The 27,728-nt window shown below is 43.3% G+C and overlaps 1 protein-coding gene across 1 annotated transcript in view; it reads right to left on the reverse strand.

Moving 5' to 3' along the window:
- Positions 1-27,728, reverse strand: part of MAP3K15 (mitogen-activated protein kinase kinase kinase 15) — a 123,483-nt gene that overhangs the window by 80,568 nt on the left and 15,187 nt on the right. The window contains exons 2-4 of the mRNA XM_049643553.1: positions 20,839-20,978; positions 18,199-18,222; positions 1,286-1,479 (exon numbers count right to left, since the gene is read on the reverse strand). Coding sequence (XP_049499510.1) covers positions 1,286-1,479; positions 18,199-18,222; positions 20,839-20,978 — 358 coding nt within the window. The remainder of the gene's footprint in view (positions 1-1,285; positions 1,480-18,198; positions 18,223-20,838; positions 20,979-27,728) is intronic.

Consider the following 27,728-nt stretch of genomic DNA (forward strand, 5'->3'; position numbering starts at 1 on the left):
TGATACATACACACGCTTAATGAGAAACAAACTCGGGTCGACTTCTTACGAGACCCTGCTCGTCGGGCAGACGCAAACCAGCCTATTTCCTTGTCAGACCTAAACACATGGTATTTGAGGAGCTTTCTCTCTAAACGTCACTAAAATGTTCACTGAGCAGCAAGGGGTGATCGAGTCAGGCTCTGCAGGAATGTGCCACAAAGGGACCCCATTTGCTGTCTGCGTTGGCATTTGGTCACACAGATCTGGGTTTCCAGTCTCATTGTCCCATTAAAGTGGACACAAGGAACTCTGCGTCCAAATAAGAGATGATAGGATAGAAGAAGAGAACAGAACATGAGCAAGCATGTACCTCACGCCACTGCCACAACAGTCACATGTCACAGTTTGGGTAGCTGCCACCTGAGCCACAGCGGGACGTGTGGTCCTTTCCATTTCAATGTAAGTCAATTCTGCCAGGGCTTTGGATTTTCATTTGTTTTGCAAGGACAAATCCTTCTTGTGACCGAACTTACAGGAGCAAATCCTTTAAACTGGCTGCAAGCAAAATCACTAGATGCTTTGGTTTAGTGGATAATTTGTGGCCTCCCACTTCTGGAGTGAGAACATGCTAAGGCGTGGTTCCCTGAGCACGGACGCTCAGACAGGTGAGCTGCCATTTGCAAGGCTGCAAAGCGCAGAATCGTCTGAGCCAGGATTCAAACCTAAACCTGCTCACCTCTGAATGAGTATTCCATACCTTCTCCGACATAAGCCTACAAAGAACACATCCCAAGACATCCTGACATCAGGATGGCTGTGGCTTGACTCAACAGATCTGACTTCATAGCACAAGAATTTATGACCTGAATGACCTTGCTGAGCCATTTTAACAACCCCAACAACTGCATGGGGTAGGGGGGAGTGAAATCATGTTCAGAAATAATCTTAAAATAAGGAATCTTAGGGTTGAAAGAGCAAGAAAAAACCAGTGACTTAACTTCCTTATTTTCTAGATGAGAAAATGGCTACAGAGACTTATCAAAGTCACATGGGGAGTTGGCGACAGATACAGGCTTGACCCTCACCTCCTAACTCCAGTTCTACTCTCTTTTGGCTACACCCCAGTGGCCCAACTTAGTGAGGTAGCAAGAAGAATAAAGGCTTCCAGAAGAACTTAGAAAGGATTAGCTAGGGTTCCCCATTCTCTGGGCATTATGATCTCCTAAGGGTCTATTGCCTCCATGAACGTGAAGGGCAATGTTTGGCAAAGCTCCCAGGGTTGAGGACGGTGAATGGGCATTACCATGAGGTCACGTGGATGTCCTTGAGGAGGCTGATAAACCTGTCCACCAGGGGCACGCACAGCGGGCCCAGGATGGTGTCCCAGTTGGGCTGCATGTATTCCGAGGCACGCTTCTGGGCATCACTCTCGCAGCAGAAATAATCAGCACATGGTGTCACGATGTACGGGATGAAATAATAATTTCCACTGGATGCCTGGAAAAAAGAAACAAAACACGTTTCACAAAGTAACTGATGCAGAAGCAAAGCCGTGGATTCAGGCAGGTGGAACCTGGTAGGGCAGGGAAGGAGAAAGTACCTGAGAATGATTAACTGTGTGTGCAAAAGGACGACGCGTCTATCAGGCACAAAACTGGAAACCACTCAATTCCACAAGCTTCAACACAAAAATTTGGTTTCAGAGGCTGGACTGATCTGTGGACGGCTCTGAACTTCACTGGCAGAGCTTTTAGGGTTTCAAGTCTTGGACACTACATCATTTCACTACGGGCCCCCCAAATCAGAGTGAGCTTGGGACCCACTGATGACCAAGAACTGCAATGTAAAGGCAGATACTCTTTTTTTCAGCATAGATGCAAAAGCCCCATTACTTGATAATTTAACCACAGCTGAACTATTCTAAACTTTGAGTAAAAATTGTTTTGCAGGAAGCAGGTATCAATAACTATGACTAGTCTTAGAGCTATTTTGGAAAAGGATGTTAAAAAGTTTTATATTGTCCAATACTACTCAGGTAAAACAGTAGCTTTTTTTCTAAGAAATAATTACAATTTGACTATGAATCATGATCCATTGTAAAGCATAAACACTACCTCTGAAAAGCATTAGATAATGCTCAATTTTTTAGCACATTTGAGACTAAAATACATTCTTACACGACCTTCTTCTGTCAGTCAATCTTTTGTCTACACGGTCATAAAAAGCAACTAGCTTGGGGCACCTGAATGGCTCAGTCGGTTAAGCGTCTGACTTTCGCTCAGGTCAATGATCTCACGGTTCATGAGTTCAAGCCAAACATCAGGCCCTGTGCTGACAGCTCAGAGCCTGGACCCTGCTTCAGATTCTGTCTGTCTGTCTGTCTGTCTGTCTGTCTCTCTCTCTCTCTCTCTGCCCCTTCACCATTCACACTCCCTCTCTCAAAAATAAAAACATAAATAAATTTAAAATTAAAAAAAAGCAACTAGCTTAAAATTCCAAACTTCCTAATTCCTATCTCTTCACTTAGTTTTAAAGAATGTATATGATGCCAGAAATAATTCATCTGATTTTTCCTCCTTAATTTTTAAAACTAGACTAATGGAATTTTTCAAACATTTTAGAATAATACACACATAACCTTGGGAAGCACACTTTCTCCAAGAACAGGAAACCAAATAAGCAATATAGCTTCTTCTAAATGAGAAAGAAATTCATTAAATACAGAAAAAAAATGGTCAGAACACTACCATCTCAGATCAAACAGAAGCTGTGGGAAAACCTACCACATTGGGGAACTGATTTCAAATACCTACATGACTCATATTTTTAAGTCTTCCTTTTGAGTAAGATTTGCTTACACAAGAACAGGTGGATTTCTTATTTCCACCTGAACTCAAACTCTAACTCCTTGTCCTGAGACTCTCTCTCTCCTTCGTACCTTGTAGAGGGCATCTCTAAGTCCTACTCAGTCATGTTTCTAGGCCCTGAATTATTTTGTTAAGAAAAAGTTACTAGCGCTGCTTCGTTCAAACACATCTTAAGACTGGGTCAGCGAACCTGTTCTGTCAAAGGCCAGACAGTAAGGGTTTTTGATTCTGTGGGCCAGTTTCTGCTGCAGCTCCTCACCTCTGTGGCATGAAAGCAACTGTAGACGGCATAGAAACGAACATAACTATGTCCCAATAAAACTGTATTTGTGGGCACAAATCTGAATTTCGTATTCTCACGTGTCCTGGAATACTCCTCACCTTGTGACATCTTCCAAACACTTAAAAGTGGAAAAACCCTTCTTAGCTGACAGGCGACGCAAAAGCAGGTGGCAGGCCAGCCACGTTTTACGTTAAGCTCCTTGATATCCCATTATTCCTGAAAATAAGATTTTCTGAGAATGCTTACCCTGCTGCAGAACAATAGCTGAAGACTGTCCCTGTGGGCACCAGATAGTGGGGTTCAACCACTCAAAATGCAGATACCAGTGCGTTATAAACAGAGATGGCAAGAATCCAGGGTTGTGGGTGGTAACTGGGGAACAGGGAGAAGACTGCCAGCTACTTCCCAGCAATCATTGGGAAGTGCCTGCACCAGGAGAACAAAGACCCCAGTTAAGATCTTCAAATTCTCAGAGAGAGATTGGTATTGACCAGCAAAGTCAGGATGTGGTGGGTTAGACTCTGATTTCTCCCTCATCTCTAACAAAATGCCATGTTGTTGAGGTAAGCTAAAAGCCATTTATTCAGTCAGAAGCGTAAACTGGTTCTTCCACAAAGTAGCTGAGTTTATGGTAAAAAGCCTTCCGATTTCAGACAGAGGGAGAAGAGGGCTATGTGGATCAGTGAGGTCTAGAAGGTAAAATATCTGTGAGGAAGCAGAGTTGGGTTTTTTCCCCCCCAAAAGAGCTAGATGGGAAGGGGTCAGGGGGCGGTGAGAACCTTCTCAGATTATCTCCTCAGAAAAACAGCCCTAGCTGATAAAAAATTTAAAAAAAAAAATTTTAAGTCTTTATGAATTGTGTGAAGAGCATATACCAACGGAGAGACATTTATTCAAGAAAATCAACTAATCTTGGTAAGAACAGCGAGACTCTAGCATTTGAGCTATGACCCGCTTCTCCCCTGTCCTCCAGCCCAGTGTGACAGAAATGCTGCCCTGAGTGGGTACAGCCAAGTAGACGGGGCTCCCTCTCACCCCACAACCTCTACTCTGACAGTTTCTCCTTGGGAAGGCCAGGCCGCCAGCATTCTCATCCACCCTGGCCCTGTGCTGGAAAAGCTCTATCCTGGGCAACTGCAAGAAAGAGGACCAGGGCAGGGGGAGGAGCCTGCCTCTCTCAGAACGCTCCCCTGCTTTAGCGTGGGGTACCGAGCAAGGGTGGCAGCCCCTGATCTTCTTGGCTTGGCCTATTTCACCAAGAAAACTGGGCTCTGATCGTCTTTGTCCCAGATCACATAGAACAAAGGTTCCACGTCAGGAAAGGCAAGCTGGGAAGATGAGGCGCTGCCATCCTTGCTCGGTTACCCCCCTGGAAAGCAGGGGAGCGTTCTGAGAGAGGCAGGCCACTACCCCCCACCGCCCAGCTCTGGAGCAGTGGGGCACAGGCTCTGCCTAGGACTAGAGGCGTGCTGTAGGAAGGGAGAGGCCCGCAGCAACCCAGAAGTGGACTGCCAGGATGCAGAACACAGCATGGGCAAGTGCAAACTTATGAGCACTATCAAAAACAACAGAGATTTTTATAGCAGGAAACTAAGAGGAAGTTGGTAGTTCCAGGACAGCAATAGGTGAAAGGCAGACCAGCTAGTTTAACACAGACAAACAGGGAAGAGAGAGCTAAGAAGAACCTTCATAAGGTCAGAGTAAACCTTGGAGACAGGCCTTAACCACCCCCGCAAAGGTACCCAACTTTAATTATATCAGACTATGGAACACTGGTGTCTTGGGCCTCATCAAAAACACAGTAATCAGAGTATTACTCGGCAATCAAAAGAATGAAATCTTGCCATTTGCAACTACATGGATGGAACTAGAGGGTGTTATGCAAAGCGAAACTACCAGTCAGAGAAAGACAAATATCATATGACTTCACTCATATGAGGACTTTAAGATAAGAAAACAGATGAACGTAAGGGAAGGGAAGCAAAAAGAATATAAAAACGAGGAGGGGGACAGAACATAAGAGACAAATACAGAGAACAAACTGAGGGTTGCTGGAGGGGTTGTGGGTGGGGGGATGGGCTAAATGGGTAAGGGGCATTAAGGAAGACACTTGTTGGGATGAGCACTGGGTATTACACATAGGGAATCAATCACTGGCATCTACTCCTGAAATCACTATAGCAAGCACTATATGCTAACTTGGATGTAAATTAAAAGTTAAAAAAAAAACCACAGTAGTCAGCTAATAATTAAGGTGTATTCTCAATACAAGAAGAACTTAAGGAAATCAGGGAGAGATATAGTCAAGGAGAGCCCAGGTATAATCACAGTCACCCCTGGCTGGGGGTGGCAAGGTCAGAGTAGCTGTGTACATGACCAAGGCTGTACCCTCCAAAGAGTCACACCGCAGGCCGCACGTTGTGGAGCAAAGAGACTTCGCTGAACTAGTCTATTCAAGTCACTAAACAAACAAACCAACCGACAAACAACAAAAATAAGCACCAGAGACAGCCGGAAAGAAATGAGTATCCAGAGTTGCTATAATGCATTATCTGAAATATCCAGTTTTCAACAAAAAAGAAACAAAACATGCCAACAAACAGGACAGTGTGATCCATACACAGGAAACACAGCCGGCAATAGTAGCTGCCTTTGCAAAGGCCCAGATACTGGATTTAGGAGACAAAGACTTGAAAGCAGATATTATAAAGGTATTCTAAGAACTAAAGAAACCAAGCTGAAAAGAATGAAAGAAAGGTATGATGACAATGTCTCATCTAATAGAAGATGTCAGTGAAGAGACAGAAATTACGAACAAACAAACAAAAACAAAAAACAAACCAGCAAATGGAATTTCTGGAGTTCAAAAGTACAAGGACCAAAATTAAAAATTCACTGAAGGGGCCCAACAGGAAATCTGAGGGCAAGAAAGAATCAGCAAACTTGCAGACAGATCAACAGATGATGCCGTCTGAGGAACAGAGAGAAAAAAGAATGAAATCAACAGAGCCTCACAAAAGTGTGGGACATCACCCAGTGAACCAACATACATGGCACATTGCAGGGGTCCTGGAAGGAGAGCAGAGAAAGGAGCAGAAAAATATCCAAAGAAATAATTTCTGAAAACTTCATAGATGTGATTAAATGAATCGTTCAATTTCATATCCAAGAAATTGAATGAACTTCACGGTGGATACTCAGAGATCCATACCCAGATATATCACGGCTAACATTTTCAAAGACAAAAAGAAAATCTTGAAAGGTAAGAGGATCTTGTCACGCACACGAAACTCCGCTGAAATCAACATCTGACTTTCCACTGGAAATAAGAAAGCCATAAGGCAGGAGGAGGACATATTCAAAGGGGTGAAAGAAAAAGTAAGTCAGCCAGCACCTTCTATCTAGCAAAACTAGATTTTCAGAATCAAGGGAAAGTGAAGATATTTTCAGATCAACAACAACTGAGATAATCTGTTCCTAGAAGAACCACCTTACAAAAACTACTAAAGGAAGTTCTTCAGGCTGAAAGTGAGTGACACCAGACACTAATTCTAATTCACTTGGTAAAAACAGAGCATGCCAGGAAACGTAAACAGTTAATGATAACAGATGATATGACTGGGGGCACCTGGGAGGCTCAGTTGGTTAAGCGCCTGACTCTTGGTTTCAGCTCAGGTCATGATCTCACAGTTCGTGGGATTGAGCCCCGTGTCCAGCTCTGCGCTGACACTGAGGAGCCTGCTTGGGATTCTCTGTCTCTCTCTGGTCCCCCACAAAAAGAAATAAATAAACTTTAAAAGAAGACTTCCTTTGCCATGCTAAGGTGAGGTGTTTGGAATTTATTTTAAAAAAAGATGATATGATTGACAATTTCTTCTTTCTTAACTAATTTAAGAGACAATCACATTGGCACACCTGGGAGGCTCAGTCAGTTGAGTGTCCAACTCTTGGTTTCAGCTCAGGTCATGATCTCACGGTCATGCAATACAGCCCGGCATCGGGCTCCGTGTTGAGCACAGAGCCTGCTTGGGATTCGCACTCTCCCCCCCTGCCCCTGTCTCCCACTCACTCTAACAATAAAAAGACAACTGCATAAAATGACATATATAATCATCTAATCTGTATGTAACATACAGAAACGGGATTTATTTGACAGTAACAGTGTAAAAGATGCAGGTGGAAATAACACAAAGTACACAGGCATGAGGAAATTGCACCATGTGTTAACTGGAATCCACAGAAACCAACAAAAAGTTACCAGAAATGGTCAACAAAAAGGTTAATGTAACTCTATAAATATATACATTTCTTTGTTTCCTTCTCTCAGCTTATTTAAAAAAACATTATACAGAATAATAATTATCACAAAAATATTTACCAACTTTACAACTACATAACCCGGAGTATCCATAACAGACCTGTAACTGAAGGTGCCAGAATCCCACTTATTTGGATACAAGTATGACAGGACTTAAGGCCATTTCTAAAACAAACACTTCGCTGAAATCTTATTCATAGTCTTTCTTCAGCAAGCCCATTGCTCCCAAATAGCACAAAAGTAAACTCTGTCCCCATCCTACTCAAGTCCTCAATAATGAGGTGTGAAAAAAAATAGGACCTCGGCAAATAAACGCTACGTGCTGTTCCAGGTTATGGCTCAAGTGGGCAGAGCAAGAGACGCGCAGGCTCATCAAGACCTGCCCACAGCCAGGCGGGATCTGATCCTTTGGGCAAACGTTCAGCCACAGAGGAAAATGAGGAGAAAGAGAGGGGATACGTGACGTCTGACAACTGAGCGAGCTGACTGAACAGGACTGTGCAGACAATGGGAATCTGGAGCCTTGGCAAAGTAAAAATACTCCCTTTGAGAAAATCTCTCGTGAAGTGTATAAAAGTTGAAGAAATTTTACAGAAAGCAATTGGGACTAATGGCTACATTTACAAAAGCGATTCATAAACTTCCAAGTGAAAGCACGGGCTTTTGAGTGCAGTACTTTTGTTCTAAGGAAGAAGAATAGGCTCAAACATCTTCAAATGATGGAGCACATTCAGACTTTTGTTGGTGGGGAGAGCAGAAATTAAAAAGAAAAACACTGATTAGCATAACACATGTCCAATAGCAAACCAAGCTTGTATATTTGTAATTGTTACATTTATAAATGGAAACATCTCAAGAATCCAGCTTAGTAAAACACATTCAACAAAGGCAGCTTAGTTTCCTACAATAAAGGGGCATTAGAACCAGTATGCTAGGCACATTAACATGTAAACCCTTCCAAAAACTCTTCAAATACCTCCCAAAGGAAGATTCTCATATAGTAAGTGGGGTCAGAGAGCAGAGTAAAAGCCACTGGCCTCAGACACCGTGACATTTGGAAGTGGAGGAATCTGTCCTCTGAAAGTTTCTAGTCCCTACGTTAGCAGTGGAGATTTCTAGAACTACTGCCATGTACAGATTCATCACCATGAACAGACTGTCCTGTACCATCACTAGGTTAAAGAACAGGTGCTTTTAAAAAAGCTCTCATTATGAAAGTTTGATTATATAGTCTCAAATGCCATACTTTTTTCCTTTACCAGTCACCAATTTTATTTTTTAAGTTTTAATTTTAATTCCAGGTAGTTAAATACAGTGTTATATTAGTTTCAGGTGTACAATATAGTGATTCAACACTTCCGTACTCGAATGTCGTTTTTAGTGCCTCCCTAATATTCCACATGGTAAATATTTACCGTGTACTTAACCATTCTACTGTTTAACTTCGTTCTGAAAATTTTCTTACTGTACACAGAGATGAACACTTTTGCATCTTCACACTGTTGTCTTTTCCCAAGAATGAAATGACTAGAGGAAGTTTAAGGTTCTTGGTATGTGCTGCTGTCAAAGAGGACGGAGCAGAGGCATTTCCTTTTCATCATCTCAGCAGAGCTGGGTAGTGGGATGGATTCCCCCCAACATTTGCTAAGTCAGGTGAGAAAGAAATACCTTATTAATACTGAAATAGGAAGTATCATAGCATCTCTGCTCAAGCATAGCAAGATGGTGGAGAACTGGGATGGCCAAGGATTGAATCCCAGCTCCATTCCATACTAGATGAATGACCCCGGACAATATACTTCTCTGTCCGAATCTGAGTGTTCTCATCTTTAAAATGGGAGACAATCGTACTGTCAACTTCATTAGGTGGCAGGGGCCTAAATATGGTCATGGCACATAGTGGGCATACAGTAAATATCAGCTGTGTTCAACAGTTCTAGACCAGCCCAGGAGTTGTGAACCTGGAGTCTATTAATCCTTGGGAGTCTATGAACTTGAATGAGAAGAAAATTACATCTTTGTCACCATTTACCTTTAAATGAATTGTAAAGCTGCCTTCAGTTAGGAACAGAGGTAACACATCTTAGTTTTCGCAGGACCCGGGACTTTGTCACTAATAGAAATCACAGAATTTTTCCTATCACGTTACACTTCCTGCAGAGATCTCAAAATAACCTTTATACCCATTATCAGTCCAAACTTATGATACTTTTGAGACCTGCTGTTTGATCTTATTATTTGAGACATTAATAAAGAAGCACACGGATTATAATATGCAACTTTAAAAAATATTTTAGTAGCTAGGTTTCAGTATAATTTGCCTCCTTTATAATCCTTTGTATTTACTTAAGCATTTTAAGGTATGTTCTGAGAAGGCGTCCATAGGTTCCTCCAGATTGACAACGGGGTCCCAAGGCCCTCCAAAACCTAAGAGTATCTGCTCCGGACTCCCCAGCAGATGTTTCACATAGAACATCCTACCTGCAGCGCTAAAACACAAGTGTTTCTCCAGTGGGCTTCACATGCGAAGACATTTATGGGTAACAGCGCGATTCCCACCCACAAACAGCGGTCTGGATTCTCTAGGACAGCTCAGGAGAGCAGAGGATGCTGTGTTCTTCACCTCACGGTCTAAGGGTTTCAATAATGGCCACCAACCAAGGACACTCAGGACTTTCCCCTCAGCTGGCTCCTATGTAGCTACTCTATGCAAGAAGGCCAAGGGTTCAAGGCCACCAGGACAGAAACCCAAGGGAAGGGGCCTCACTACACCAGCACTTATTTCTATTTATGGCTAGCAGCAGGTGGCAAAATTGGTCATTAACAGCACAAGTTTTATCAATTAATTCTTTGGAGCAAATAAATGTGTAAAATCTCGTCCCAACAGACTTCCTAATGAGACTTCCAAGCTCAATGTCCTAAAGAACATTTTTTTATCACAATACAAATGTTTAATCAGTCAATAAATGACCCAGTCAGGAGAGGGGGGGGGAATCTAAGGCAGATGGAAGGTGGTTTAACACTATTCAAGGTAAAAATGATTTCTGAGCACTCAGGGAAGAAGGCCTATCTTGAATGCTGGCAGAACGTAGTTACTTTGGAGCCTGAATCTTGTAACGCAAAAGGGTTGCAAATCCTTCGTGAAAACGAAAACTAGAAAAGCATGCAAAAGTGTTCCCAAGAAGATTTACAGAGCAGATGAACAAATACGGGACAGTAATTTTTCAAAAGTTATTTAACATGAGCATGCATTAAAAAGTCCATTTATTAAGAAAGAGAATCCAAGTCAGGGGCTGCTCAAAAAAAAAAAAAAAAAAAAATGAGGGGCACCTGGGTGGCTCAGTCGGTTAAGCGGCCGACTTCGGCTCAGGTCACGATCTCGCGGTCCATGAGTTCAAGCCCCGCGTCGGGCTCTGTGCTGACAGCTCAGAGCCTGGAGCCTGTTTCAGATTCTGTGTCTCCCTCTCTCTGACCCTCCCCAGTTCATACTCTGTCTCTCCCTGTCTCAAAAATAAATAAACGTTATAAAAAAAAATTTTTTAAATGATCACAAGGTGTTAAGCCTAATAGATACAATTCTTTGTCTAGTCAGTTACAGGAGAATTTTCAAAATCCCACACATGCACATCAGGGGAATGCAGGTGTTTTTGTTGTTGTTGTTGTTGTTGAAGATCGATGCAAACAGCATTCCGTATTGCTACTTTTCTCTATTTGGTCAGGATAAGAACTAATAATACACAGAAGCCCAATAACAATTTCAACTGAATCATCAGGCTGTTGTGACACTTAAAAGGTAACTGAAGATCTCACTGCTGGAAACAGGCCATGCAGTGTCAAGTGAACTACTGCAATTGCTCATCTGCTTTGTTCATAAAATCCTAGAATTATTTCAGATCTGGCAGGAATGTCAGTAACCACCTGATTGATCATCTCATTTTATACAGGAGGAAACCGAGACCCAGAAAGGTTAACCGACTGGCCCACAGAGGACCACAGAGCCAGACGACCTCAGGTCCTTCCCCTTCCTCCTCAGGATTCTTGTCAGTAACTGCCATTGTGGCTTAATTTTGAAATACCCTTAATAAAGCAAGCCATGTTGCACAAAATACCCATCACAAACAGATTGGTAAATGAACTGTATGGTATATGAATTGTATCACAATTTAAAACAAATGGGTATCTTCAGACACCAAAGACTTATTCAGTTGGTAGGCAGAATTAGGTATTGCTGTTTTGGTTCTAACACTGGCCCTGTGAAATGGGACATCACTCCTGTGACATTCGAGAGGAACAGACAAAAGCTTTGTGGTTTGCACTTCCAGAATACTCCAATTTGAAAGAGATCACAAGACCACAAGCACATAGGGAAAAAACAAAAGGCATCAAGACTAGAGAAAAGAGAATTTAAGATGAGGTAGAAATACCAGGGGCGCCTGGGTGTCTCAGTTGGTTAAGCGTCTAACCAGCTCAGGTCATAATCTTGCAGTTCATTAGTTCGAGTCCCTCTTCGGCCTCCACATTGAAAGTGTGGAGCCTGCATGGGATATTCTCTCTCTCTCTCTCTCTCTCTCTCTCTCTGCCCCTTCCCCCACTTTCATTCTCTCTCTCAAAATAACTAAAAAAAAAAAAAAGATAAGGTAGAAATACTAAAAAATAGCTATACAAGAGACAAATATTCAAAGGACACAGGTTTTCACATAAATCATATTCTATGTGCAAAATAAAATTCTGCCTCTCCATTTACTAGGAGACATACCCTTCTTGTTGGAAATTGGTTCTTCACTAATAAAAGTGGTAAAAATTCTGATCTGAACTCAGAAAACCCAGAGGATATCTAAAGGAGAAAGGAAATTTGATTGTCCTTTTACCAAAGTGTGCCTAAGCAATCTATATCATCTTTGATAATTTTGGATCCCAAGTCATGGCAAACTGAAAAGTGAGGAATGCAAGAGGGAAAGACCAAGAGAATTCTGTTACGCTGAACTTGAGTACTAAATTTGCTTGTAAGCCAAGAAAAAGACTTCCAATATTGTAGAAAATGTACCCAATATTGCCAATGTCTGTTTCTCAAAGAATTTCCAATTTACTGGGATTATAGAGATAACTATTTCAATGGGAACAATGAGTTTCTCTTAAATTTCATTGGCTTTGCAGAAAAAAAAAAAAAACAAACACCTAGTCCCGAGGTCAAGAACCAGATTAGTCTTTTAATAAGGTGCTTTTTAATAACATGATCCTAGCTTAGAAATTTAACTTTCATTTTTAAAAACCAACTGTGAACTCTGCCTTTAGGACATGACAAATGAAAATACGGTCTAGTGCACTTTTAACAATTCCTTCTATAAGTACTGAGTGGAATATCTCATCCTCTCCTGGTAATTTTCCTAGGGGACAGGGCAGGTTTATGGCCTCGTGTTTCCTTCTGGCGAGGCTATGATATGTATAGCTTCTAGGTAATTACCCACAATTCAATGGAAGAAAATGATTTCTGTGCCTCTCAGCCTTAGAGATACAATCCTTCGTCGTGGGGCATACAGGATTTGCAAATTTCTCCAATAAAATGATTATAATGTGGTGAACACTCAGGCACACAGACACCACCCCCGACCATCAAGGTAGGATGTGTGGCCCCTGCGGTTAGCTCCTGCCATCCCAAACTGCCTCGGCGCAGACAGTACCTCACCCAAGGTCACACACCTTCCAGGGAGGGCTGGATGCAGGCATGTAAAGGCCTGGCCATCTCACCCCGACTCAGAAAGGCCGTTCCAGCTCTAGAGCCCCCCACGGGATCAGCCAAGGCTATCGCTGAGCCTGCCTCCCAGCTTCATCTCTCTCTGCCTGGTCCTGCTTCCTTCCCTCCGCTTCCTCAGCCTTGACCCCAAGGGCACGCCTGAATAAATCTCCTGCACACTCAATTCAGTCTCAGAGTCCACTTCCAGGGGGAAATCAACCTGCAAAATATACCATGGCTTTGAAGGTATGATTATTTTTTGCAAAGGAAAATTAAAACAGTTCAAGAATACCTGTGGACTATGTACATGAGTAAAAAACTACCAGGAAGTTCCAAGGTTTAATAGATAAAGTAGTCTCTCGGGGTTGGCTAGCATTTCCACTTTTGTTCCCATAAAGGCTCAACCTTGATCTTTCATCACATCAACAGGTTTTCTGAAGTGGTAAAACGCTGAAAATGGCTCTCTTTGGTATCTGTGAAGCAGGAGGAAACAGCTTAAGGATGAAAATAATAGAGAAAAGTAACTTTTCTGGAACTTGGATCAAAAGCTGAATTACATAGAGGGATGGGCGAAAAAGGGGAAGGTGAGTAAGAGTACACTTACTATGATGAGCACCGGGCAATGAACAGAACTGCGGCATCACTATATTGTACACCTGAAACTAATATACACAACCCTGTTAACTACACTGAAATTAAAATCACAGTTCATTTAAAAAACCGAATTATGAGGCAGCTGGGTGGCTCCATCGGTTAAGTGTCCAACTTCAGCTCAGGTAAAGATCTCAGGGTTTGTGAGTTTGAGCCCCACGTTGGGCTCTGTGCTGATAGCACAGAGCCTTCTTGGGATTCTCCCTTTCTCTTTCCCTCTCTCTCTCTCTATCTCTCTCTCTGCCCCTCTCCCACTTGTGCCCACTCTCTCAAACAAACTTAAAAAAAAACAGTATTTTTAACTCAAATACTGAAATAAAATGTGCTGAGCGTTGAAGATTTTTGTAAAAAGTATTTTAATATGTATATTTTAATATTTACTTAGTTTTTGAGAGAGCATGCATGCGCACCCATGAGCAGGGCAGGGGCAGAGAGCCAGGAGGACAGAGGATCGAAAGCACGCTCCCTGCTGATCTTAGGATCGTGAGTTCAAGCCCTAGGATGGGTGTAGAGCTTACTTAAAATAAATAAACTTTAAAAAAATATCCATCCTGAAAAGGAAATTAAGAAAATGATTTTAGGGGCACCTGGGTGGCTAAGTTGGCTAAGTGTCCGACTTCGGCTCAGGTCATGCTGATAGGTTCGAGCCCCGTATCGGGCTCTGTGCTGCCAGGTCAGAGCCTGAAGCCTGCTTCGGATTCTGTGCCTCCCTCTCTCTCTCTCTGCCCCTCCCCTGCTCATACTCTGGGGCTCTGTCTCTTGCTCTCAAAAATAAATAAACATTTGAAAACAAAACCTGGAATATGAGAACATGAGCATGGTCTAAAAAAGAGCTGAGTACAAAAGGTGATAATGTGTTTCCAAAGAGAAGACGAGCCCAGAATGGCTGCAGACTTGGCCCAGCCTGAAGCCTAGAAATTGGCTTCCTATCCTCCACATCACTGCAAAACAAATGTTCCTAGAAATGGAAGCAAGTGTGCCTACCTGGGATGGTTAATTCTGTGTCACCTCGACTGGCCTGGGGTACCGAGATTAAACATTAGGGCCGGGGGTGGTTATGACGGTGTTTCCGGGTGAGATTAGCAGCTGCGTCAGTGGACTCTGCCACAGTGGGTGGGCATCATCCAATCCACTGGGGCTTGAACAGAAGCTGAGAAAAAGAGGCATCTGCCCCTCTTGCTCCCTTGCTGCTTGAGATGGGACAGTCATCTCTGATCTTGGGGTTAAAATTTACACCACTGGCTCCCCTAATTCTAAGGCCTCATGACTTGGGACTTAATTACACCAACGGCTTTCCTGGGTGTCCAGCTTGCGGATGGCAGATGGCGGGAATGCTCAGCCCCCATAACTATGCGAGGTGATGGCTCATAGTAAAGAACTCCCTCTCCCTGTGTCTCCTATTGGTTCTGTTTGTCTGGAGAGCCCTAAGACACCAGCCCTCTACTAAATGAAGTCGAGTTCAATACACCACTAGGCACAATCCTAGAAATATAGGATGATTCTGTGAAGGCAGAGATCTCAAAGGCTCTAGGTTTCCATCTCTTCACAAATCACTTCAAGCGCTCAGTGGCACGGAGTGTGGCATTTAATCTGTACACCTGCCTCACAGGACTTCCTGATTTACTGCCTAGGACTATGTTGTACCCTTTTTTTTTTTTAAAGCTGTCCAATTATTACAGACCCCAAATTTCATCAGATTCTTTCCCAAAACCTCTGCAGTCAGACAAGCCAGACCTCTGGTTCTAAGCAGCATTAACTCAATCCATATTGAGGGGACAAGCGAGTAAACCCTCCTTAAAAGTCATCTGATTTACCGTGACATTCTTTTTCAATGTTTAATCACTATTAGCTATGAGATGACCATTCTGCTGATCCCAACCTTTTTTTTTTTTAATGTTTATTTATTTTGTGTGTGAGAGAGAGAGCGCATGCACATGAGTGTGGTAGGTGCAGAGAGAGCGAGAGAGCGAGAGAGCGAGAGAGCGAGAGAGAGAGAGAGAATCCCAAGCAGACTCCATGCTGTCAGCACAGAGTCAGACGTGGGGATCAATCCCACAAACCTGAGATCATGACCTGAGATCATGACCTGAGCCGAAATCAAGAATTAGACGCTCAACTGACTGAGCCACCCAGGCACCCCGCAACCTTTTTTGAGTTTGCCCCACATTTCCCTGTCACCCAGAGTAGAAGTAGTAACTGTCTCCCTACTTTCCAGAAATGGAAAACATTTGAAAATGACCGTGAACAATACTTCTCAAGGTTTGTTTCCCTTCAACCTTTCCTCTTGGTGTTATCTTCCACTCTTCCAGCTGCCTCTGGTCCTTTATTTTGTTTTCCTGAATGCTCTAAATTTTCACAGCCCATGAAGCATGACAACCAGTACTGAGCACTGAATTCTAAAGTAATAGCAAATGTAGCAGAGAGATTAGTTGCCAAATCATCTAGAGTAAGTTGATTACAAACAAACAGACGCATGCGTATATGTACATATATATATATATACATATATATGTGTGTCTGTATACACACACACACACACAAGGAGAATGGTGCCATGGTATAATCAGAATTACCAAGAATGTGAAGGGGTTCCTGGGTGTTCAGAGGAGAGAGCATGCACCAGAAAGGAGGGTATTCAGTGGAATGGTAACAGAGTGACACTAAGTCTCTTCGAGAACAAGAATATTTCTGGGCTCCAAAACACCCAGTAGTCAGGATGGAAAAAGTTTTCTTCTTTGCACTTTGCCTTAATGTGATTCCTGTCTTGAGGAATAACTGTTGCTGACACATTCCTTGCATTAAATCCAAGTTACGTCTTTTCACTTGTGCAACAAATATGGAACCACAGACTCTGAGAATTTTAAGTTATCTATGAATCAAGTGAAAGAGTTCAACCTTCTCATTCTCCTGATGAGGACACTGAGGATGGGGGCGGGGATGACTGCCCAAAGTGACTTAGAGACGAGGCTGGGGCTACAACCCGTGCCTGGCAGCCTCAGGCTCAGGCTCCTTTTACTGGATCCCCCCTATCTCCATGATGGAGGTAATTTAAGAAATCAAGATCTAGAAAGTACAAGGAAGAGCCCCATAAGTGGAGAGCAGCAGTATGTAAATGGGACAAAATGAAGTGACAGGTCTTCCCATTTCTTTTCCCAAGAACTCAAACCCACCCTGATGCCTTAATTTTATAGGTCAGCTTATGAAATCCAAGCTGCAGTGGTAACTGCATAACCTGCACCGCTTGTTTGGTTTCTAGAACTTCATTATCTGGCTTGGAGGAGGAGACTCAAGGCTTCCAACACAGAGAAGGAGCTCTGCCTGGGTTCTGGAGAAGTCTAAACCCCACAGCTGCAGGGTAGGGCCTTCTGTGGAGGGGGGAATGTCATGCAAAGTTCCTGTTCCCCTATAGAGGGCACCCCTGGGGGAGCTCTACCTCCTTGGCCCTTTATCCTTCTCCCTTCAGGAATTTCAACTGGTATAGAAAATAAGACAGGAGGCCCTTCCTTTCTCGAAGGACCAGTGTAAGCAGGCTGAGGGCAAAGGAAAGAAATGAGGGACACGTCCTCTGTCTTGGTCACGACTGGTCAGACCACAGTGCTACAGGTCTAGGAAGATGAGTGCTTCGAGGCTCATTCAAGGCACAGGGTAACCTTGGCACAATTTCCAAGAACATGAACTTATCTGAATGTCTTTAAAGTGGGGATTTCATTATACGATTCAAACCAACGTGGTGTTATCACTATGTCACTGCAGGAACTCTGGGCTAGGCCCCGTATTACCTCAAGTATACGTTCATGTTTCTCTGTTGTTAGGGAAACTTTGGTGGGAAATATGGGAGGTAATGGCTCCAATAAAAAGAATCTTGCTGGTGTCCAAGATACCAACCCAGATCAGAAGGAGATAGCCAGATGGTTCCAGCCTCAAAGTCCTAGTACACAATGAAGAGTAATAAGTCCGTTTTCCTGACCTTACCTTCTGCCCTTCACCCCAGATGGGAGTGGGGCCTAACCTAGCAGGCAGCTCGAAGGACAGGGGGTTCTAGCCATCCCCCTGAGAAACACACCAACAGGCATAATTAGAAATCACTTTGCAGGGCACCTGGGTGGCTCAGCCAGTTAAGTGTCTGACTTCAGCTTAGGTCATGATCTCATGGTTTGTGAGTTCGAGCCCCACATTGGGCTCTGTGCTGACGGTGGGGAGCCTGCCTGGGATTCTCTCTCTCCCTCTCTCCCTGCCCCTCCCCCACTCACGCTCTATCTCAAAGTAAATAAAACTTAAAAAAAAAAATCACCCTGCTATCTGTGGGATTTTCAAGCAAGCATCTTCTACATTTACCAGGTTAAAAATCTGAAAATATAATACTTACTGTGTTTTTCTGAGTTACCATATCCTGAAAAGAAAAAAATAAGATGAATACAGCTTTTTAAAAAAAACCCATTAATTTCCATAAGCACTACAAGCACTTTGCCCCCCATCATCCAGCACCCACCCTAGAGCAAGACCTATCATTTGAAACCTCCCCCACTTTCCCTGAGCAAAAAGCTTCAAATAGGGTGAGCCTCAGAGAATTGTAAAATTTATATTCTAAGGAAAACAGATCATAATTGGCTAGCTTTTAGAATGATTGAGGAACATTTACAGTTATGAAAATGCCCCATAGCAGCGGCAATGCTTTTGTCCAAACACTGTGAGATTCAGGTCTAGGGCTCTGAGCGCCCTGCACCTCACCTGTCCAGTGAACCACGGCGGTGACGGCAAGGAATGCCCAGGAAGTGCCGCGGGGTCCTCAGGTCTACAGTCGCTTCTTGCCTCAATCAGTGCTGCCCCCACCCCCGCCCCCCCGTCAGCCTTTCTACAGAAGGGGTGTTGCTGGTAGGGTTTCTGACACATCACTGTAATTGTCTAGGAACCTTCAGATTCAGCGATAGCAATTTTAGTCAGTTAACTTAGCATAATGGTTGTGCAGCCCTTGACCGTATCATTTATGCGCTGTCGGCCAACATGTGCTGCAAAAAGAAAACATAATTAAACAGCTGCCCCATAAAATGGGTTTTCTATATTCTGAGATTTCAGTTTTCTGTTGACAAGTGCAGACCGCCTCTTCCAGTGTCAGATATAACAGACTACCCATATCCATTTTAGGAAGTATTTTTCCATATTATTAAAAATTAACACTTACCTAGGTTATGAGACTTTCCAGAGGAGTCCACTAAGGCATCGTTGAGAAAAATAATGAATTGCATTGGAAAAAATACTTTGATTTCATGTTCCTCATCAAAATGTAGCGTAATAATCTATCCTTTCATATTTTCTATTTCTAAGTACTTCCAAGCACAACTTCCTTAGTGAAAACCGGTAAAAGAAAATCAGTATCTAAATATCTAAAGTAATATTTTACAGTGGCTTATAGTCTTTTGAGAAACTATTTTACAATGTAAAGTACAATAATGACCAGTTTCTTCTTTTAATGTCCTATGAATGATGTCTTAACACACAGTACTGTGCTCCAGTTACAGAGTACACATCTACGTAGAGTGTATGTGATACTGAACACATATAGGTTTCACACCTGAAGCAGGCTGTATTTCTACCAGGAAATAATCCCAATTATTACAGAACCTAGAAAAATCTGGTTAATATTAAACCCCAAGAAACACAAAAATGTTCATCCTTGCCATCACAAAATTGTGCTATTTATATGCTAGTGATTTTTAACACTAAGGGAGGTGGACATTTAAAAATGGCGTCCATGAAAGCTAACTTTAAGCCGCTAGTTCTCACCCGTGACTGTACTTCAGAGAGGTTAAAAACAAACCCCCCAGAGACTGTGATGTAATTGGTCTGGGGCGTGACCTGGGGACTGGGATATTTACAAGTTGTCCAAGTAATTCTAAAGTGCAGTGAAGGTTGAGCAATACTGCTGTTAACAAACTAGTCTTTTATTCCTGAAATGATTTAATACAGACCAGGTTTTCCTAACTAGTATTAAGATATTCAACAATATTAACATTAGCTGAGTTTTGCAGTAGCTCACCCTAGACCTTCACATTTTACAAACAGGAGGATTTCTGAAGTTTTTACTTCACTTCCAGTATAGGTAACATACAGTGTCCTATTAGTTTCTGGTGTACAAGGCAGTGATTCAACACTTACGCAGGACCTCCTACTCCATTGCCATCTGGCCCTCTGTTCCAAATATGATCATTTTTAACAAGTACTATTATCCAAAAAGCACTTGTTTCATAGTTCCAAGAATACATTTTTTAAAATCTCAGTAATTACTGAGTTGGGCACAAACAGACAAGTTTTCAGTGTTCCTCTGCTTTGGATGGTGGGGGGCGGGGGTAACGGATTAAATACTGATTATATCTATGCTAGAACTTTCTGCCCGCTATGGTAATGGTTATGTGCAGCCTTTTTTTTTTTTTTTCCAACGTTTTTTATTTATTTTTGGGACAGAGAGAGACAGAGCATGAACGGGGGAGGGGCAGAGAGAGAGGGAGACACAGAATCGGAAACAGGCTCCAGGCTCCGAGCCATCAGCCCAGAGCCTGACGCGGGGCTCGAACTCACGGACCGCAAGATCGTGACCTGGCTGAAGTCGGACGCTTAACCGACCGCGCCACCCAGGCGCCCCGGTTATGTGCAGTCTTATTATTGAAGTTGAGAAACTATTTTTTTAATGTGAAGGTTTGCATCACATTGCCCATTAAAGGACTCAGAGCTGTGTGTTGGCTTCCGTGGAAACTGTTTTTGCCTCCACTTCCCTAATGAGTCTGGAAACGATCAAGATGCCTACAAATGCCTCTCTGTAGTACATACGCTCACACAGTGATCAGGAAGTTGTCTGTGTGAGCAAAAACCTGTAGTAGAAAGGAAGGAATTGCACAAGCAAATCTTTATTGTTTTTCTCCAACCTCCTGTACTACACGTACATTTCATTTGACCATATAATACCGTTTTCCCAAAACAAAGTATTCACAAGAAGATGAACAACATCCTTTACCTTCAATGAAAGAGCAGTGTCAGCATCGGTGTCGTGGTAAAGGATCACATTATTGGCCATGTCAAAGCTTTCTCGGACCCCGAGATGGTAAAAGAGCGAAGGCTGTCTGGAGACATCACTCATGTCCACCACGGCGACATCTGTGATGAACATGGAAAGGACACGATGTGGGAGAGAGAGGTGATCTGTGTCCTTCATCCACTTCCTGTTGGTCACCAATGGGGAACTACCACAATTTGCACTTGTAGCAACAGTCTTTTAGGCAAAGCAGAAAGTGAGGAATGATTGGATTAACATTACCCCATGAACAGTGGGAGAAAAGCAACAACAAGATAAGCCTATTCCTTCATCAAAGGACTTGGGAATGTAGCCTCACATAAAGATTACTGATGGATTTAGTTTTAGTGTTATTAGGAAACAGGCCATCTCCACAGAATATATTTAGCTTATATACAAATTATAAAGTACAGTATAATGAAATGTAAAACCATACTCCTGCCGTGCCAACCCAAGACAGAGCATTATCTATACTGTGACTCTCATGTGTCTCTTCCCAGTCACTTCTCTCCCTCCTGCACAGAGATACACCTCTGTCCTGATCTCTGGATTTCTCGGTTCCCTGCATGTATATGTGTATATGAAAAAATATATATGTACACTTATGAGTATATGCACATGTATACTATATACGTGCGTGCGCAAGCTTATATGGGATTATGTATGCATGTATATATACATATTATATATGCATGTGTATGCATATTATGAAGTATGAACTCCTAAACAGTATACTGTTTAGTTTTGCTGGTTTGTGAACCTTATATACATAGTAGCACACCATATATATTCTTGGACTTGCCATTGGTTGGTGATGCCACCAATCTGCATGCCCAGCTCTGGCAGATGCATTTTCACTTCAGCAGAGCATCCCACTATATGAGGACTAGATGGAAATTTCTTTATCCATCCAAAATGCACTTTTTTTTCTTTTTCCTATTTCAAACCGCTGTAATGAACATTCCTCTTCATTCACATGTCCACCATCAACTTGACAATGTAGCTGAAACACCCCTGGAGTTGTGTCCTACAGAGACCTGTTCTGAACAGTGAAGCAACCTATCACATCAATAAGGAATGTGTTTCAATGTGCCCACTAGTACTGGATACCATCTCAAAACTTGTCATTTTGGAAAGTATAAAAGCCCCAAGTTTGATTGGACCTTCCTTATCCACATGCAGAGATTTTGCAAAGAACGTCCTGCTGTGACTCACAGAGATCAGCAAAAATCCCAAGGATGCAGAGCAGAGGTGACGTGAATGGGAGCAACAATGAGAAGGTAGGCGGAAGCCACATGGGCACCGGGCAATGTTGTGCCTCTGAGCAGGAGGCAGTGGGACACCGGAGGGCAAGTGTCCACAAGCCAGGCACTGTGCTGAGTACAAGGGACAGAAGTGTGAACAAGGCCTAATCCCTTTCCTCAAAAAAATGTGTAATACAACAACAGTGACAGGAAGGAAGTGGTGGTGACAATCACCCAGAGGATGGCTAAAGTGAGGGTCATTGTGACAGAGCCCCCCCCCCCCCCAGGAGGGTACTCAACCACACTGGGGCAGAGGGCAATCAGGGAAGGCCTGCAAGAAGCGAGGTCGTCTGGGATCCAAGGGTCCAGAAGGGTCAGGAAAATTGGATGGAAGGATGAGGATGAGGTGATGGAAAGAGTGTTGCAGCAAGAGAAGAAAACCAGTGCAAAGGGCCAGGTAAGATGGGCCATTAAGTGTTCAGGCTACTGCAAATAATTTCCTAAGAAGATGAACCTGGAAGGGTTAATAGGTGCCAGGTGATTAAGGGGGCTGAAGGCCATGTGAGGAGGGCTGCAATCTACCTTAGGGCAATGAGAAACCTAAGGCAGGGTGGCGTTGTGGTTTTTACTTTTGTTGAAGAAGTGCATGAAGGACGCCAAAGATGGCCGACGGGGCTAAAGCAGACTCTGGTCTCTGGCTTCGAGACCCCTCCTCCGGGCTCTTCTTCCTTTGTTTGCTGTGTGCACGAGAACCCCCAAAGAAATGGAAGCTGATGACTATAAATTACCCTCCCCACTTGCACTCGGTGCTCAGATCTTTGGAGAAACAGTCTCCTCTGAGCCCGCCGGCGTTAAACCAATCTCCGATCCACCAAGATCTTCGAGTGCCGCCTGGTTTTTCCGCCAGCGTTCCAGCCTGGTTCCGTAACACTTTTTATCATGGAAAATTACAAAAATATATAAAAGCAGACAGAATAGTATAACGAAACCCCCACACCCGCTTCACCTCCCTCAACAATTACCAGCTCACAGCCAGCCCTGTCGCATCTCTCCCGCCACCCACACCACCCCCTTCCACATTATTCTGAAGTAAATCCCAGACATCACCCTAGCATTTCATTCCCAAATATTTCACTATGTGTTGCTAAAAGAGGAGAATGCAGAGGAAAAAAATCACTGTGGCATCAATGCCTCACCTCAAAGTTTTTAAAAAATAATCACGAGGGGTTTTACACGGGAGCCTATCCTATCCAAATTCACCCTTTGGAGGTTGTTGTTCAAGAAAGGACAAACATATACGCTGAAGACACACGACCCAGCCTGATTATTTTATCTCAGAAGGGTACCTGCTCCCAGAGACATTTGCTTGGAGTCAAAAAATCACACTGCACCTGAATGAATCAGACATTCTGCGTACAGGATTGTCCCTTAGACTCGATCACCTGCTCATACGAAAAAGAATGTGTTGCCTAATTATGCTATTAAGAGGTGGCAACGAAGATGCTAATTCCAAAGCCATGGAGATGGCTGTAATTAGCTAACAGAGGAAAGGAAGCATCCGAAGACAAAGCAGAGTGACGGGAAAGGGCGGAAGACAGATGGACAGCAGCCCCCCAGTTATGTCGACCATTCTCGGGGGAAACCTGCAACTTGATGGACTAGCTTGTCACTGAGGAGAGCGTGTTTTAATCCAGTGACGCGAGTTCCTTCCTTCCTCGGCCTTCTCAACATTCTGTGTTGGGTCCTGTACGCTAGCCCCACCGGCCTTACCACCGCCACTAGAGAGCCCCTCCGCGGCTCCACCCAGGGTTGGGACAGAGACTTGCCGGCGCCTAATTAACACAGAGCAGATTGATACTGCTATCCAGACTCCACGTAATCCATGTTCAACAGAAAAACTGTCTCACACCCAAAGCTGACATTTTTGCCTGACATTTGTCACTCAGGCCACTACACTGAGTTTATGTTCAGGATTTACACCACAACAATATTCAACCAGCTTATTTTTACAACTCCGAAGATACTAATTTTGCAGATTTATAAATAGTAAATTTAAACACCACAATGGAATTTTTATTATAAATGAGGCATCAAGGTTTTTTTTTTCTTCCCCTAAAGAGATCATAAGTTACCTAAAAGCTTCAATCACCACAATGGTCACCTGCTTTGACATTTACGAAACAGTCCCACAAACATCTTGGTTTGAATTTCAGAACCACCCTGGCAGACTGGCAGGGTAGGTACTGGCTTTACTTCACAGATGGGGAAATGAAGCATCAAGATTGCCCCAAGGTCACACAGCGAGGGCCCGACCGAAACAGGGCTCCCAAGTGTCCACGTGAGGTCTACAACTTTCCTGACTCTGAAACACAGCCACCAGGGGTAAAACAGCTGATTGATCAAGCTAAGTCTTAGGCAAACAGACCACAGATAAAAAGAGGTAAAATTCAGATTTTCCTTTGCAAATGCAGCCTGCTCTCCGAGCAACCATCACCTTTCAGTTTCTAATGACAAAGGTCAGTTTCAGGGGAAAAGTCTGCAGAGGATAAACCATTCTCCTTGATGGGGACACACACGCCCCCTTCCCATCTTGGTTTAATAAACCTTAAGAGATAGCATAACAGGAACTTGCAAAACAGCCAGGGCTCTCCTTAAAATCTACTCTTACCAGGAGAGTGTCTGAATTTGAAATCAAAGTGCCCTTCATACAATTTCAGAATCAAGTGCAAGGATTTCACGACGTGCTAATATGAAAAGATGAATGATGCACAGGATTTTAGTTCATTAAAAACTTTTGAACACTGTCTTGAACATTATTTTTGTGAAATGTTTTATAAGAAGTAAAACTCTAATTTCCTAGTGTGGTTTAAAAGTGTCCAACTTCCAAAGCCAAGCACTTGTCAACAAAATGATACAATGGTAAATGATTTACCGTATGGTAATTCTGTGACTGGACTGGCTCATGCCAGTTTTTACATATATTCCAGGCAATCTGAAATAATGAAGATAAGGAAGATTGGTTGTATCTAAATGAACTGGATTTTAGAATAACTTTACTGCCAAAGACATTTAAAAACATCTGACTGGACCTAGGGCAACATTAGTCATCTGAAGCTACCTAAAAACAATAGCGCCCATGTTTACTGGACAGGAGGCACATTCTACTTCTATTTTAAACCCAATTTTCCAGTCTCATAAGGAGGACACAACCTACCAATTCAGTGTCAGGATGTCAACAAATCCTTACCAAATAACACAGAGGCATGGGATGGGTATCCCATTTCAACGGGCGAGGCAGGGTGCAGGAGCAACCTATATTTGGCCCCCTATCTTTTGCTTTCCAAGATCTTATTTTTTTAATGACCAAAAAAAAAAAATAGGGGTGCCTGTGTGGCTCAGTCAGTTAAGTGGCTGACTCATGATTTCGGCTCAGGTCATGATCTCACAGTTCATGGTTCGACCCCCGCATTAGGCTCTGTGCTGTCAGCGGAGACTGCTTGGGATTCTCTCTTTCCTCTCTTTCTACTCCTTCCCTGCTTGTGTGCACTATCAGAATAAAACAAAAATAAAAAAAGAATGACCAAAAGATAAATGTGTGTAACTTTGTAAGTGTGATTGAGATGTGCTGACTACCAGTTTTCTTCAAAGAAACATGTCAAATATAAGCAAGGTGTGAGGTGAATGGACTCACCGGGCTTCATTTAAAAACATTTTTTTAATGTTTATTTTTGAGAGAGAGAGAGAGACAGAGAAAGAGAGAGAGAGCATGCATGAGCAGAAGACAAGCAGAGAGAGAGAGGGAGACATGGAATCCGAAGCAGGCTCCAGGCTCTGAGCCGCCAGTGCAGAGCCCAACGCGGGGCTCGAACCTACAAACCGTGAGATCATGACCTGAGCCGAAGTCTGACGCTTAAGCGACTGAGCCACCCAGGTGCCCCTACCGGGCATCATCTTAGGCCACTTGCAATGAACTATCCGTAAGAGAGAAGGCAGCATGATTTAAGTCAGTGAGCGTTCACATACTGACGTTGTTCCTCCGGCTACCAAGGACAACAACAGCACCCTACCATTCGCTCGGCACTTGAAACGGTGTGCCAGCGTCCACACCCGAGATGGTACACGTCACAGCTCCCCCTCTGGGTTCCCTGGCAGCTTTTAAACATGCCACCTAAATATTTTCATCTTCATCACCTGAATGTTCTCTGCAGCTTCCTTCAGCCCTTTTATAAAAGGATCTGCTTTAACAGAACGCTCTCTGGCAAACAGTTTTTGAGACCATTTCTTAAAAGCTTTTTCTGACCAGCAGATAATGACTTCTCCTTCTAAAAGGTCTGGGTCATTATGTCGCCTTCAAGATGTGTGCAATTTCAGAGATGAGTAGAGCCTGAAGCACAGGTACCACATGGCACACACTGTGAAGAGGGTACCGCTGAGCTTTTCTGTCAGAGTGACAAAACTGTAGGAAATGGCCGCTGCCTTCCTTAATTTGTTCTCTACTTGTCTCGCTAAAATGACCGCCAGTCAACACAGGAGGACCCGTGGCTTTTACATCCACTTCCAAGGTAACATCCCCCTTTTTCCTGACCAAATCAACTGCTCTTTCAAGATCAACCCTAGGTACCAGGGCTTCTGCCTGACCACAGATTTCACCCATTCTGTGCTCCAAGCTTCCTCAGTGGTGTCCACCTCACAGCCTACGGAGGGGAACACAGTTCATTTGGCAATGGTGATGGGAACTCACTGCTGGATATAGGGCCATTTTTCTTTGTCCTCATCCCATCTAATCCCCCCACACACATGCCAATATCCTTTTTCCTAGGAGGTTCTTTGAGAATCCATGTCCAGAGTTCCTGGTTTGCACCAAGTATGCCTCACTAGCCACGGACTTTACAAAAATTACTTAGCAAGGACAAGTACTGTGAATGCAGGATTTTCATTTTCAGGAAAGACAACACATTTTTTTAGGGAACCCATCCAACAAGTCTTAAAACTTCAGCCTTGGGAGACCCAAGGACAATCCAAGGGTCATTCTCAACATCGAAACGGTCTTTGCTTGCGGCTCACAACCAAAATATTTGGAGGGCTACGCTGGAGACCCAACAAGAACCTTTATCATATCAACCATTTCCACCATCTTGTGTTTCACTTCTTTTGCTCCCAATCTTACCATACAGAGCCTCTCATACGGACAAAACTGGTCTGATACAACGAAGCTGGCCTTGAGGATATTTTTGTTTATTAAGTTGATCATTAAGATGCAGAGATATTACATTCTGCCTACTAAGGCTTCATGACAAAACATCTCAAAATGTAATGGTCCAAGTTTAAGTTCTGGTTCCAAGTCAGATGGAGTAGACATTCCAGCTTGTCTCTCCCTGAATGCATCTATAAAAACTAGACAGAATGGATTGAATAGGTATTTAGGAATATGAAAAGCAAGCCAACTGGAGAAGACCCAATTCCAAAGTACCACCAAACCAAAAGCAAGTGGCCCATATTCTCCCAGTCTTCCCTAGCTGGGACTAAAGGCAGCCTGAAACCCCAAAATGGGTGCTGGGTGTGGATGCAGAGAGTGCCAGGAGAGCCCTG

Source organism: Panthera uncia, chromosome X, assembly GCF_023721935.1.
Source record: "Panthera uncia isolate 11264 chromosome X, Puncia_PCG_1.0, whole genome shotgun sequence".
NCBI classification, from domain to species: Eukaryota; Metazoa; Chordata; class Mammalia; order Carnivora; family Felidae; genus Panthera; species Panthera uncia.